The sequence below is a fragment of the Mus musculus genome, chromosome 18 (genome assembly GCF_000001635.26).
Source record: "Mus musculus strain C57BL/6J chromosome 18, GRCm38.p6 C57BL/6J".
Lineage (NCBI taxonomy): Eukaryota > Metazoa > Chordata > Mammalia > Rodentia > Muridae > Mus > Mus musculus.
In genome coordinates this window covers 49,749,245-49,764,414 of record NC_000084.6, presented here as the reverse complement: position 1 = coordinate 49,764,414, position 15,170 = coordinate 49,749,245, and the positions used below count along the sequence as shown (strand labels likewise).

The 15,170-nt window shown below is 43.3% G+C and overlaps 1 protein-coding gene and 1 long non-coding RNA gene across 9 annotated transcripts in view; one reads left to right on the top strand and one right to left on the bottom strand.

Moving 5' to 3' along the window:
- Positions 1-2,833: 2,833 nt before the first annotated feature.
- Positions 2,834-8,794, bottom strand: Gm16283. The gene is made up of 3 exons (XR_386220.3): positions 8,219-8,794; positions 7,181-7,344; positions 2,834-2,975 (listed from the first exon to the last, which is right to left on the bottom strand). It is a non-coding gene; the product is annotated as a predicted gene 16283 (long non-coding RNA).
- Positions 8,764-15,170, top strand: part of Dtwd2 (DTW domain containing 2) — a 59,507-nt gene continuing 53,100 nt past the window's right edge. For 2 of the 8 annotated variants that reach the window (XR_386011.3, XM_006526214.3), the window contains exon 1: positions 8,765-9,094. Coding sequence is in view for 5 of the 8 variants with exons in the window: in XM_006526214.3 (XP_006526277.1) it covers positions 8,849-9,094 (246 nt within the window). In the remaining 3 variants the exon portion in view is untranslated. Of the gene's footprint in view, positions 9,095-9,447; positions 10,503-15,170 lie in introns of those variants that run through there. The other 6 variants (NM_001170960.1, NM_026854.3, XR_386012.3 and 3 more) reach the window with 5 other exon arrangements.

Sequence of the window (15,170 nt, the reverse complement as noted above, 5' to 3'; positions counted from 1 at the left end):
CTCCCAGAACTAAAGCCCTAAACTCCAGGATTGGACCAGGACACCAATCCTGTCCACTAGCCCAGCTTCCAGTGCCCACTTGACTTCATTCCACCTCAGCCATACCCAGCCTTTAGGCTCAACCGGCACATAGATCCTGTGTTCTTCTCCAACCTTCTCTGTCCATAACAGACACAGAACTAACAAAAGAGGTTCACATGTCCAGGTGTCATTGTAAAAAAACGAAAACAGTATGAGAGGTGAAGGCAGTATCTCTGCATCACATACTCACAGATCCATCTTTCCTATAGAAATGTTTGCCCTTAAGAATGACCCAGATAAACACCAAGAAACAAAAAATGAAAAATGTCATGCACTTGATCAGAGAATTCAAGGAGTTGGAAGAGGACACATAGAGCCAACTCGATGAACCCAGAGATAACGAACTTAAGGAAAACAAATGACTGAGCAGTGCCCAAGACAACAGAATCAAGGTTGATAGAAGTGACAAAGGCAATGCGTAATTTGAAAACAGAATTCAATAAAAAGAAACATTGATGAGAAGAACTCAAGCTGAAGTGAAGATAGAATTGAAAAATCCAATAACTCAACAAGACAACACAAGGGAAAGCCTTACAAGGAGAATCAATCAGGCAGAAGAGACTCAAGACTCAAAGACAGAGGATCTACATGAAATAAGCAAAGAGTATAAAAACTGTAAAGCAAAAACATAAAGAAGGGACATCCAGGAAATGTCGAACACCATTAAAAGCCCAAACCTTTGAATTATAAGCATAAATGAGGGAAAAGAATCCCAGGTCAATGGCATAGATCAGATCATAAACAAGATAGAAGGAAACATCCCTAAACAAAGACATAAGCCTGTATAATACAAGACATATACAGACCACCACCTAGACAAGGCCAGGAAATAAACTCCTCCAGCATATCATAGTTAAAACACCACTTATATGTAACAAAAAAGGCCGATTGAAAGCAATAGAAAAAAGAAAAAGACACAAGTCATATGTAAAAGAAAACCCACTAGAATAACATCTGGTTTCTCAATAGGAACTTTGAAAGCCAGAAGAGCATAGAGCTAGGCATTTCATGCCCTAAAAGACCAGAACAGCCAACATAGACTAATGTACCCCAGATAACCATCTACTATAGTTTGGAGAAAGAAAAACTTTTCCATGAAATAAACATTAAAAAATTATACTCACCAGACGTGGTGGTGCATGTCTTTATCCCAGCACTTGGGAGGCAGAGGCAGGCGAATTTCTGAGTTCAAGGCCAGCCTGGTCTACAGAGTGAGTTCCCGGACAGTCAGGGCTACACAGAGAAATCCTGTCTCAAAAAAACAAAAACAAAAACAAAACAAAAAATCATACTCAACAACAACAGGAAAAAAAACTAAAGAAAATACAGGAAGTAATATTTCAGGCTGACAAAAGGAATGAACATAGCCAAGCGATTGTAAAAAGAAAACAGTTATAATTGCTAAAACCTAAAGTACCACTAAGAACATAAACTACAGTGCCACAAGTCAAAGGCACAACCACTGCAATCAATCACACCTTTTGAATAATAACTTTATTAATGGCCTCAGTTCTCCAATCGAAAGACACAGGATGGATGAATGGATTAAGAAACAAAACTCCTGAGACAAAAGGATGGACCATCTAGAGACTGCCATATCCGGGGATCCATCCCATAATTAGCCTCCAAACGATGACACCATTGCATACACTAGCAAGCGTTTGCTGAAAGGACCCTGATATAGCTGTCTCTTGTGAGACTAGGCCGGGGCCTAGCAAACACATAAGTGGATGCTCACAGTCAGCTATTGGATAGATCACAGGGCTCCCAATGGAGGAGCTAGAGAAAGTACCCAAGGAGCTAAAGGGACCTGCAACCCTATAGGTGGAACAACATTATGAACTAATCAGTACCCCAGAGCTCTTGACTCTAGCTGCATACGTATCAAAAGATGGCCTAGTTGGCCATCACTGGAAAGAGAGGCCCATTGGACACGCAAACTTTATATGCCCCAGCACAGGGGAACGCCAGGGCCAAAAAGTGGGAATGGGTGGGTAGGGGATTGGGGGGAGGGTATGGGGGACTTTTGGGATAGCATTGGAAATGTAATTGAGGAAATTACGTTAAAAAAAAAAAAGAAACAAAACTCAAGCCTTCAAACCTAACACTTGGAAAACAGCGGCAGGTGGATCTCTGTGAGTTTGAAGCCAGCCTGGTCTACATATTGAGTTCTAGGACAGCGAGGATATTCTTTTCTCCATCTGAGCTTAATAGAAATGCTTTGTTTTTTTCTCCACTTAGCAAGATATTAGCTGTGGGCTTGTTGTGTATTGCTTCACTATGTTGCAATGACTCCCATGCATCCCTAGATTCCTTGGGACTTTTATAAATTTTGTTGAAGACCTTTTCTGTGCCTAATGAGATAATCACACAGTTTCTTTTCTAAAACAGCTGTAAGAGATGCAACTTTCCCTCGTATCCTACGCTCATGGGCAGGCCTAAACCAGAGCCAAACTTGGCCTCCCCTGGAGCTCCTCCTGAAGCTGTTGGAGCCTGCAGAACGTTCCAAGCCCCAGTACCTCTTACCCTGCTTCAGGATTACCCATGTCTTCACGTTTCAGCCCAAACCACTGGGGGATATGGAACTTTCCATGAGTTTGTGGGCCTAACCTGGGGTGAAAAATCCTGTCTCTCTGCCAGGTCTGAAGCTTTTCTGAAGCTGCAGTGAGATTCACTTAATGTGTCTACATTTACCATATTTTTGTTCTTCTATGTACTGAAATAAATCCTCTGCAAGAGTCATCAATTTTGTTTCATTGATTGATTTTTTAATTATAATAACACCACATGTATTCCTATCTAGGAACAGAAAAATATGCCCTCTGGAATTATTTGATAGTCAGTCTAAGCTGGAAGGGATCCATGATGTTGAACTTGATCCAAGTTCTGCATTTCTGGAAGAAAGAAAATTAAATCCTTTAAGACTGTGTGTTCTACAAAAGGCTTTCTGAAAAGAGGCATTCTTCCCCATGTAATGTAGATAAGCCTCAGAAATGCTTCTCTTGTTTCCTTATAAGGCCAGGCACAACCTCCAAACTTGAGAATCCCTCCTGTTCCTTTCCCCTCCAGTTGATCAATGCTATTGGCGAGACTTTCAACTAAATTTTAGAAAGATTTATGTATTTCATTTTCTGTGTCTGTATCCATGCGGAGTCAAAGTCTATGCATTATTTGTGAATCCTTTAGAAGCCATAAGAAAGCATTTAGATCTCCTGGAACTGGAGTAGGGGCAGACATGAACTACCAGATTTAGGTACTGGGAACTGAACCTGGGGCCTCAGCAGGAGGAGAAAATACCTTCCCCCCCCCCCTTTTAGCTGAAAATTTATACAATATATTTTGATCATATTTCCCCCTTTTTCCCTCCCAGGTCCTCCCCACCTACTCACCCCATTCAACTCCAAGGCTTCTTTCTCTTTCTTTTAGAAAATAAACAGGCAAATAGAAAACAAACCCAAATAAAGTAGAATAATACATAAATTAAAGAACATTAAAAACGTCAAGGACCAGCCTCAGCTAGCAGAGGGGTTCCTGAGAAAAGGGATGTTGGGGAGTGGCCTAAAAATATATGCAGACAGTCTATGTTCTGCTCGAGACAGCTTTCCAGATTGTGTTCTCTCTCTCTCTCTCTCTCTCTCTCTCTCTCTCTCTCTCTCTCTCTGAGACAGCTTTTTCTTGAAATTCTAAGAACTCTCTAGATAGCTCATCTCTTACAGACCAAAAGCCCAGTCTTTTATTTCCACATCAATTCAGCCACTACTCTAGGTCTCCTTTTGACTATCCCATGAATCAGCAGCCCCCTGATCGTTAGAGAAGGCAAGCACAGACATTGAGCTAGCTGGGTGTAATCCCGTCCTGAGATTACCATCTCTACCTGGGCCCAAACTTGCTCTGTCTCAGGCTGGCCTTGAACTCAGGAGTCTGCCTGCCTTTGTACCTTCCTGACAAGCTGGGTCATTGATTTTGTTTTATGTTGGCCATTTACTGCTGGGTACGAGACCTGCACTTAGCATGGTTTCTATACCTAGTGAGACACTATTGGAAAAATTTATTGTTCCTTTGCAATCTGTTGTCAATAAGAGATAGCTTCTTAGGTAGATCGTAGGCCACTTTCCCCTCTCAGCACTGGGACCCAGTGTGGCTTGAATCTGTGGCAGTGCTGTGCACTCTGTTACAGACTGTGAGTTCACATTGTGCATCAGCCCTGTTGTGTCTGGAAGAAGCTCTTTTCTTGGAGTTATCCGTTTTCCCTGCCTCTTACAATCTTTCTTCCGTCTCCTTTCCGTAGCTCCCTGAGAGCTGACAGGTGGGGTTTGACGAAGACATCTCATTTAGGACTGAGTGTTCCACGGTCTCTCAATCTCTCCAGATTGTCCTGTTGTTTGTTCCCATCTACTGCAAGAGGAAGCTTCTCTGATGGGGGCTGAGTGAGGCACTGAACTGAGCCCAGCTCCAGTGTGGCCTGTGCTTTTTGCTACTGAGCCATCTCTCTAACCCCTCCACTAAGTTTTAAATTTTATGTATTGAAATTTCATTTCCAGCCTGTTTTTTCTTTTTCACAGATCTGTGTCTTGCTTGAATTACTGTTTTATACTAATTTGTCTAGCTATTTGTATTCTTTTTGAAGTTGCAGATCATTAAAATAGTTAATTCCTCAATTCTTGATCTGGCCTTTCATCTACATTGACAGCTTTTGATCAGTTACTGGAGAGTTAAGAATGTTTGGAGGGATCGTGTCACCTTGTTTTTTTTTTTTTCATATTTCTTGTGTTTCCATGGTGATATTAATGCATCTGTTGGTTTTTGTTGCAGAAAATATTAAAAAAGAATGGCAAGTTCCCGTGCTATACCCTGCTACTCTCAGCCTTGGTGGTCTTGACAGCCAGTTCTTAACTCAAAGTCTCTTCACCCAGCTCTCTAAGTTCCCACTGGCAGGTTGCTACCGTGTCAGCCCCATGCTTCAATTCCCTCACGACCTTTGTGGTACACATCAGGCAAAGGTATGCTTTGCCGCTGTACCTTTTTCTCTTGAACCTAGAGAGCTAGCTGCCTTGTGAAGGAAAACACAATGTAAACTTAGTTCAGAAACAACGGTAACTCAATCACTGTGCACAACAACTAAAATCCTAATCTTGCAAACCTTATTAAATCTAAGTCCTCTGGAGGCGGATCCTAACGGATCCACCACTGAAACCCGGAGACACTAGTAGCTACATCTTGTGCTCACTCTATCCGCAACCAAATGGTCCCTCCTCTCTCATGCTTCTTCTCTTTCCCTATCCAACCCAGAAGTCCCTCCTCCTTGCCCAGTGATTGGCTCCTTTGTTAGGGGATGGTTTACCCTCCTGGCACAACCCCTCCCAGGAAAAGTAATTAGCATCAAAATACAAGCAGCCCCAGGGCTATACTTCCCCCTTTCTGTCAACTTAAAAAAGACTCTTTTATCTCATATATAAATTGAGCACAACTATTACCATTCTGTAATTTATAAAGTACAAGATAGACTTAACACTCAGTCCATCATTTTTGTCAATAAAATAGAATGCTGTCATGTATCCCAACTTAAAAGACTTATAATTCTACACTTGACTTATGTACTGACTTTAGACAGTATGCTATCTGAAAACTATCCTCTCTAATCTGGTCTCTCAGTGTTAAATAGCCTGGGTTGGCTATGAGAATGACCAACATTATCTGAAAATACAGGAAGCCTACCACAGCTTCCAGAACTGAGGCAAGTTGTAGAGACAGCTGCCTACCCATACAGCCCCAGTAAGTCAGGAAGCTGGAGCATCAGTCTTCAGCCTTCTGGCCCAGGATCATCCGACAGACCTTTGAAAAACAGGAATATTAAGGACTAGCCTATTCTGTCTCAGCAGAACTAAGCTGCCCTAACCTGTAAATTGTGTCCTTTCAGGAACAGAACAGGTTTGCAGGAGAGATGGGCAATGTCTGCCCAGTGGTGACCTCACCACAATGTACTCACCTGGAGGGAAAATGCTCAGCTGCTGCTTTGAATCTACAAATGGGAAGCTGTTAGGAGCAGATCTGTCTCAACAACAAGTGAATAAATAACATTAAATGTCACATTCTGTGGATTTGTGACATTTTTGAAAACTAACTATGCAATTTGGACTGTTCTCTGTTAACTACTCAAGAGTTATTTCTAATGAAATATCTTGAAAACACCCTAATAATAAATAAATAAATAAATAAATAAAAATAAAAAGCCATGAATTTGCTATTTTGCCCTCAATTCACAGTCTTAAGCATTTAAATTCCCGAGCCTATGGGGACTATTTTTATTCAAACCATACCTTCTCTTCCTTCTGTTCTAGCGTTTCCCAGGCAGGTTATTGCTAGTCTTGCCTTACTTTTCTGTGTTCCAAGGTAACTGCCCACATGAGTTCCCTCAGCTGCTCCAAGTCAGAGGTGGTAAACATGGGCATAAGGGTGTGTGCTAGTTTGAATAGGCTTGGCAACCATAAACTCATGTGTTTAAGTGCTTGGTCCACAGGGACTGGCACTATTACGAGGTGAGGCCTTGTTGGAGTAGGTGTGGCCTTGTTGGAGGAAGCATGTAGGGGTGGGCTTTGAGGTCTCCTATGTCTAGACTCCCCTCAGTGTGGAATGAGAGCCTTCTCCTGGCAGCTTGTGGAAGAGAGTCTCTTTCTGGCTGCCTTCAGACCAAGATATATAATTCTCAGCTCCTCTAGCACCAAGTCTGTCTGCATGCTGCCATCCTTCCCACCATGATGATAATGGACTGAATCTCTGAACCTGTCAGCCAGCGCCAATTAAATGCTTGCCTTTATAAGAGCTGCCGTGGTCATCTTGGTGTCCCTTCATAGCAATAAAACCCTAAGACAGGGTGCATATCCTACTTCTTGGAGTGAAATAGGTGGCTGTTTTTGTTTGCTTCCTGGACCAAAACTATTAGTTCCTTTGTTTTGTTTCAAAGAATTGCTTATTGAATCCCAGGCTTAGCTCATGCAAAGGACATGTGTTATCACTGTGTTAGCCCCTGAGAGGTCTAATGTATTTGCTTATTAACAATTTAATTTTATATTCTGGTCAACCTCCGGGTAAGTGGACTTACAGAGATGTTTCTTTCAAAAGTAGAGATGAAGCAGGACTCATTTGTGCTGATGGAAATAATTTATTCAAGAAACATAGAAACCGGAATGGGGCAGAGGTGGTGGCCCAGATGAATGGCTGGATTCTGCATCCTTTGTAGGTCAGAACCAGTGATCTGGTGTGGACCTAATGAGAAAATCCATTGTTAGCATGTATCTATTGTCTTAGCAGATTTGATAGTGCAGAAAAACTGTACTCAACCTACTTGTGCTTTTCCTATCTTGCAATGAGAGAGCAGGGCCATCCTTTGGTTTAAACAGTTACTAGGAAACTTAATTCAATCTACACCTGTTGCCAGGATTTCTTTATTTTCTGATTTGCCTTCCTTCCTATATTTCATTTCCTAATTTAAACAGATATAAATGCCAGTTTGTTTTCTATCCTACCTCTATTCACCAGGACAGTTCAGCCTTTCCCCCTTCTTTTAAAGCTAGCCCCAAATAAAAGGATACTGTTTTTTTAGGGAGAAAAGAATTAGCAGTAGCTTAAAATACAGTCCTGTATACTACTCATCAATTTGATTTTAAGGTGACTGGAAAATCTAACGCTAAAATAAAGTATAAGAGATACAGTATTTATTTGCTTTTATCGTTCCGTTTACTGGTTAAGTCTAGTCTAGGTAGAGCTTCAAGGCAGGAGCCACTGCAAAACAACTCAGAACTGATGAAACCCTAGTGTCCTTGTTTAAATGTATACTGGTAGAATTAACATTAATACGCATTAACAAATACACCCATTTTCTGTAACCAGCATTTCTACTTCCGTCATAACTTTTTGTTGTTGTTGTTGTTGCTGGTTTTTTTTTTTTTTTTTTTTTTTGAGACAGAGTCTCTCTGTATAGCCCTGGCTGTCCTGGAACTCACTCTGTAGACCAGACTGGCCTCGAACTCAGAAATCCGCCTGCCTCTGCCTCCCAAGTGCTGGGATTAAAGGCATGCGCTAGCACTGCCCGGCCCGTTATAAGTTTTAAAAGCTGAGCTACCAGACTTTGTTACGTTACCTAGATGTGAGAACTTTGGTAAGCAGTGCTTGTTTGCAGTGTTTTTTCCTCATCCAACATACATAGTAGGCAGCTCTTTTTGCTTAGTTCCAGGCGGCTTGGGGAGTTAAACGCACCATTTAACAATCATTTGGTGTCAAACGTAAAATGGTATGGCCGATGGCTAGAGGAAACACTTGGGAAGACAAGGCACGGAGCACCAGAGCTCCCTCTGTCACTGCAGCAGTCCTCGGATCAGTTTTCAGTGGCCGCAACCGCTCCTGTGCAGTCTTTGGCTATTAAAGTCACGAGCTGCCACAGGGCTGAGCGTGCGCGCGCCTAGAACCCGGCGATGCTGCCTAGAATTTCACGTTGTCTTTTAAATACAGAGAACTGCGCAGAGCAAAGCGTCAGGGTGGCTTCTGCAGGCGACTCCTACACTTTGCGCCTAACCTTACCCAGGCAGCCACTAGGCTCACAATCTCCTTCCGGCCCGTAGGAGAAGCAACCCAACACACCAATAGGCTTCTTATCTTTCTGCAATGGGGAGGGACCTCACGGCACCTCTGAGCCCCGCCCCCTACGTGACGTGCGCGCGCAGACCCCTTTCCTCAGCGCGTGGCGCCCCCCGGCGGCGGCGGCGCTCCTTCCATGCGAGGGCCTGACTCTACCACCACCCATGGAGCCGCAGGCCGAGGAGCGAACTCTCGGGGAGCCTGCGCCTCCGCCTTCTGGCGCCTTGGCGTCACCGACGCCGGACGAAGAGGAGCGGACCGAGGGCGGCGCACCGCCGACGGCGACTCCCGCGGGCGCATCGGGGGACAGCACGAGTGCAGACGGGCTCTGGGGGCTGCCGGTGGAGCACGCGGAGCGCAGGCCCGAGTGCGGCCGCTGCAGGTGAGCGCGGGGCCGGGGCGGCCCGGGAGCTGCGGCGCCCCCTGCCGGCCAGGCGGACTCCGATTGTGTCTGCCAGAGCAAGAAGCTTTTCGGCCTAGGGCCATAATTATGTATCCCGACTTTCTTCAAGACTTACTTTTTGAACTTTTGTTTGTTTTTTTTTTTTCGAGACTGGGTTTCTCTGTATAGCCCTGGCTGTCCTGGAACTCACTTTGTAGACCAGGCTGGCCTCGAACTCAGAAATCCGCCTGCCTCTGCCTCCTGAGTGCTGGGATTAAAGGCGTGCGCCACCAGGCCTGGCTTTTTTTTTTTTTTTTTTTTAATGGTTTGGGTAATTTTTTGTTTTTGTTTTTGTTTTTTTAGACACGGTTTTTCTGTTTAACAGAGCCCAGGTTGTTCTGGAACTCGCTTTGTAGACTAGGATGGCCTTGAACTCGAGAGATCTGCCTGCCTCTGCCTTGTTCGTGCATCAAAGGCGTGTGTCACCAAGCCCAGCAAGACTTAGTTCTTTTTCCCAAGAAATTTCAGTCTTTAATAAAGGGCATTCTGGAGGCGTAATGGCATTAATACCTAACGCCGCTTAAGTGTGCTTGCCATCATAATAATGGGTTGTAGGAGCGATGGATTGGGGGAGAGGAACAAAGCGGCTGCCTGTGTTGAGAATTTTGAATTTACTTGGCAGTATTTACTGAAAACCAGGTTTGTTATCCGAGTACTTTGAAAGTGACGGCAGAAAGGTCAGAAATTCAAGATCATTCGCAGCTACCTAGGAAGTTAGAGGTTAGCCTGGCTGTATGAGGCCCTGTTCCAAGAAGATTTTGTTAAATGGAGTTTCTTGTGTGTCTGCTGTCTGCTGGCTGTTCTAGGCACTAGAAGTGCATCGAAGAATAAATAAAGCGCCGCCTCACGCCAGCTGGACACTTACAGGCTCGTGCAGAGGTTATTGGGTGGACAATGACAACCAGGGCTGGCTGGTCACAACATAACTGGTTATTCTTTGGGGGGCCACGTCAGTGCGTTGGTGTGCTTCAGCTGCGCGTTTTGTTCTTCCTGCTTCTTTAATCTCAGCACTTTAAGAAACATCACTCCTGGCCTCTTGGACGTATGCCCTTCCTCTTTTAATTATTAAATGCTGGTCAGCTTTCTCTTACCTTGGTACCTGAGGTATTCAGCTTAGAAGGAGAACGTTTATTTGGGTTCAAGGTTTCCGAGTTTGCAGCTCAAAGTTTGGTTGGCTATGCTGGGTCTGCAGTGTTGTACAGGTCACTGTGCACGGAATAGATGAGGATACAGAAAGGGGCCAAATGCCCAGGGTTCCACGCAAGTCATTTACCTGATGACCTTACTGCCTCTGCCTAGTGTACCTTTCTGTAATGCCGTAAGCCTTTGACACATGGACCCTTGCAAGGTGCGTGCATGTGTGTGTGTATGTGGGGGGGGGGGGGGGGCGAGAAGAGAGAGGGGGAGGGGGAGGGAGAGGGAGAGGGAGAACATTTCAGATCCCAACAAATTAAATCTTACTGGCTCTCCTTCCTTGCCTTATTGTCATTGTGCAGTTAGCCGCCGGTTCATATAGTTGCCCTGAAATGGCTTCTGCTACAGCTGCCAGTAACCTTCCTGAGATAAAACCCAGTGGATCTTTGTCAGGTTAGATAGCGGGCAGCATGCTGTAAACACTGTTACAGACGCTTTCTTTGGATCTCCTTAAATTAAGACGACGTCGTTAGTCCAGTCTCCTTTGCCTTTCCTTCTCAGACTCTAAATGTTGGGCTTCTCTGTTGGGAGCATGAAGGTCCTTCAACTGACACCTCTCCAGGGAACCAGGAATGTTAAGCACACAGGATTGTCTTTGATGAAAAAGATCTAAGCCTGGACTTCCACCCAGAAGGCTCTGAGCTGGAGGTGATTAATAGCCCGGTGATCTGCATTACCTGTTGGGCCAGGACTAAAGATGGCTAGTAATCTAAATGACCCTTTCGTCCAGAGACTTTCTAAGCTCCCACAACCAGGACCAGAGGTGGCTAATAGCCCAAATGACGACCTCTAGGCTATCTCTATGACCGAGACTTGCCATACCCTTGCTTAGGCCCTTAAGCTAGTACAGGTAGCCTATTTTTAGAACCCATCTTCTTGGAAGAAATGACATGTGCCCTGATTCAAGTTTTGATGTAATTATGCTTTCCCATGCATTGGGGATTGTATTACACCAGGAAACTTTTCCCCAAATGATACCAAGTTTAAATTTGTTGGCAATAAACCACCCGGCATCAGAGTCTCCGAAATCTTGATCCAGGTTGACAAAGTCAGTCTGAGCTGAGTTTTCATGTCAACTCTTCCCAGTGGACTTTCCTGCAGGTGTCTCTGCCTGACACCTGCAGAGACCCCCTCGCTTCTCCAGAGAACTGATTCTAAGTTCTCTTCTCTTTTGAGTGGTATGCACTTCCCACCGCTGATTTTACCCAGTTTCCTGGTAGAGTATCATCTCTAATCCAGTTTCTCTACCCTGGGCCTTCTGAGCACCAGGCCTATGCATTTGCTTATAACTTATTGACTGCTCTGCTAATCACTTACAATACAGTGATATAACTTCATTTGTAAAACAGATACTATAGGCAAAGGAACAGCAAACAAGTGGGCTGCATACTGGGGTTTGGTGATTGGAATGCTGGCCCAGAATGGGGTCAGGAAAGCTCTCTTGAGTAATGTGATGAGGTAGGATGCCTTTTCTACTTGAACACTTGGGATACTTTATCTTTCATGGTTTTGCCTTCTGCCAGAAGTCAGAATGGATCTGGATTATAGGATGCCTTACTTTCTAGATGTGCTTATCATTGTGTGGCTTACAGTTTTCCAGCTTCACAGTAATGGGAAAGCAGCAGGCATTCAGTAGGAACTGGCCTTCAGGTTTCGTATTTTGTCTTCTTTTGGGGTTAGCAGTGTGTGGCTCAGAGCTCTCTTGAGAGCTGGGCAGCAGCACTGAGCTGCAGTTCAGTTGTTACCATGGGTGTTCACTGCACATGTTGCTACGCTACGTCACCTGAGTTACATGTACCAAATGCATTCCAACTTACTAATGTTTTAGTTCCTTCCTTCCCCTCCCTTTCTTATTCTCAACAAGGCATCCCGTAGCCCAGCTGGTTTCCAGCATTCTGTGTGGCCTGGAGTGTCCTCGAACCTCTGATCCTCTGCCTCACTTCCTGGTGTTGGAATTATAACATGGACTGGCACATCCCACTACGGGATGCTGGGGTTTTACCAAGGGCTCCAGGAAAACTCCATCTGAGGTCCATTCCCAGCCCTTTTTGTAAATACAAAATCAAATACATTAGTGATGATAATGTTTAGGGTAAAAATTTAGGTATTCTGCAAATTTAATTATTTTTTTACATATAAAAAATTTCTAAGGGAAAATTATTAACTTGTTCCTTCCGGTTTGCATGGAAAATATGTTTATTCTTGAAAGTGGTTTGTTCATAATATTTGTGCAAAGCTGATTTAAGTCGAGCAAAGATGATATATTCCAAGAAACATTTTCTTTCTTAATCGTAATTAAGTCTTCAAAGAGGAGTGACCAGTTAAAAATAAAACATACCAGCGCTTACTAAATATTTGATTTACTTCCCCCAAGAAAAATAAGAGTGCACTGTTACACTCAGATAATGTTTTCTTCAAAGAACATTAAACCACATTAATTCCTTATGTTAATTTGTCCCAAATTAATAATTTATAGTATTAGTTATGCTTATAGATTCAAGGACTATGTAATAAGTAATATTCTAGTTTAAAACTTGCTATTATTTAAAAGAAGTTCATAAGTTACAAAGTAGTTGAGAAAAATGTGTGTGCCTGTATACTTGTGCACACCTGCCAGGCATAATAAATATGGAAGAGACAGGACAACCTGTTTTTGACTTTGTCTCTCTTTTTCCATCTTTAAGTGTGTTCCTGGGATCGAACCCAGGCTTGTAGGCTTTTACAGGAAGAGTGTTTAGCTGCTGACCCCCAGAGTTCTTTTTATACATTTTTATCTAACAAGATAACTTTGTGATTTGAATAGTGTTTTTCCTGTTTTAAGGAAAACCTTGGTGCTGGCCTTTAATTGTGGTCTCTGTTCTTTTTGTTTTGTTGCTGGATATGCCAGGTGGGGGGAGGTGCGGGGTGGGGGCGGTGGGGAGGGGGCTTGAGCTGAGACTGTAGACTGCCTGACTTTATTTGGGCGCAAAGGATTTGAACTAAGGTCTTCCTCATTGTGTGGCAAATGTTGGATCTGTCTCCCATGCCTCTGTGTTTCTGTCTTTGATGATCTGTCAGTGGCTGGTGCTTAGTGACTGGGGTAGCTGCTCTGGCTTTGATGTTTCTGTTGCTGGTGCACACAATGATGAGCTGTGTACAGACCAGCATATGGGCCCTTAGCTTTCTACTGCACGGGGTATGTATTTGTAACAAAGTGTTTCTTCACCCTTTCTGATCCATAGATTGTTTTCTATTCCTTTGGCTGTGGTCATTTTTAATTATTTTGAGATGAACCTATTTATTTATTTATTTATTTATTTAAGTCCTCTGGTCAACTTCTGGTGTGTCAGGTGTGTTCTACCATGCTCACCTTGTTATATTGTCCATGTTAAGGTCAAGCTCATAGCTGCTGAATCTTTTTCCTGCCGAGGATCAGATTCTCGTTTCTTGTGGTGGCTCTTCCTTCCTCAGTTAGGAAAGCAGCTTTGAAAGTAGTGCTGTTAGGAATTTATGTTTTTCCTTTGGTTTTTCTTTTCATTTAAAAACATTTTTATTCTGTTGGAAGCCTAATAAAAAGATGGGGAAAGAGGGAACAGTGAAATGGAGTGAGTAGAAGTTTTGGGACCATGCAAGGAAAAACTCCAGAAACAAATACAGCAGTAGTCTTAAAGAATGAAAAAGGATTCCTCCTCTCAGAGTACATTAGACTGAGAGTGAGCCCAAATTTGAAATCTCTACTCCCCCTGAGTCTTTCATCTGTCCTGTTTGTGATCAGTGGCCTGTCTTCTGTTTGTTATCTGTGTCTTAAGTCTGTCCCTAATGAAGGGTTTTTCTCAATATTTGTTGAATAGCACAGAAAACATGGAATGGGAAAGAAAAAAAGGAATTCCTCTTTACAGAAATTTTTAGTGGAAACATACAAGGAAAGAGTCATTTTACTGACCCCAGATGACCCAAATAGTACTTAAAACTACAAACAGATGTTATTAAACTATATCCAGATGTTGCTTCCAACATTTATGGTAGATATTTGTTTTCTTTAAAATGACTTTCAACCTGTTGACTGCTTTCAGCAACTTATTGCCACCTCTGTCTCTATGTCTTCTCCCACCTCTTCCCTCCCATCCCTTATACACACACACACACACACACACACACACACACACACTCACTCACAGTCACACACAATTTTCGGTCAGAGGCATGAAGGAATGTGTAGTTAAAGGTCTGAGTTTAGCTTATGTTATAAAAGCTGATTGCATGTGAAGTCCAAGGTAGAGTTAGGTAGTGTTATATTGTTTTCTTAAAGGCAAGTTAGCCAGAGTAAATATATAGTAGGGAAACAGATTAAGTGTATAGTTTTAAATGGTCTCAGGGCATATTAACTTGGTTGCAAAAGTTTAGTTGTGAAAGCAAAAGGTATTTTCAGAAAAAGCCATTCTCACAAACAAAACGAATGGTTTTTCACCAAGCCCACTATTCTTGCAATAACAATTAGAAGAACAGCTCAATAGAAACATATCTAGTTTGTTTGTTTATATGGGTATTTGAATGTGTGATTCCCAGTTGTTGGACTATTTAGGACTAGGAGGCATGGCCTTGTGGGAGGAGGTGGGAGGCTAGGCTTTGAGGTTTAAAAGCCCAGAGCAGGCTCAGTGTCATTCTCTCTCTGGCTGATGCTTTGGATCAGATGTTAGCCCTCAGCTGCTGCTCCAGATCCATGCCTGCCTGCCTACTGCTTGCCCTGTACCATGATGGGCATGGATACTAACCCTCTGGAACTGTAAGCGCTTTGTTTAATACGCTGCCTTGGTGATGGGATCTCTTCACAGCGGTGGGACAG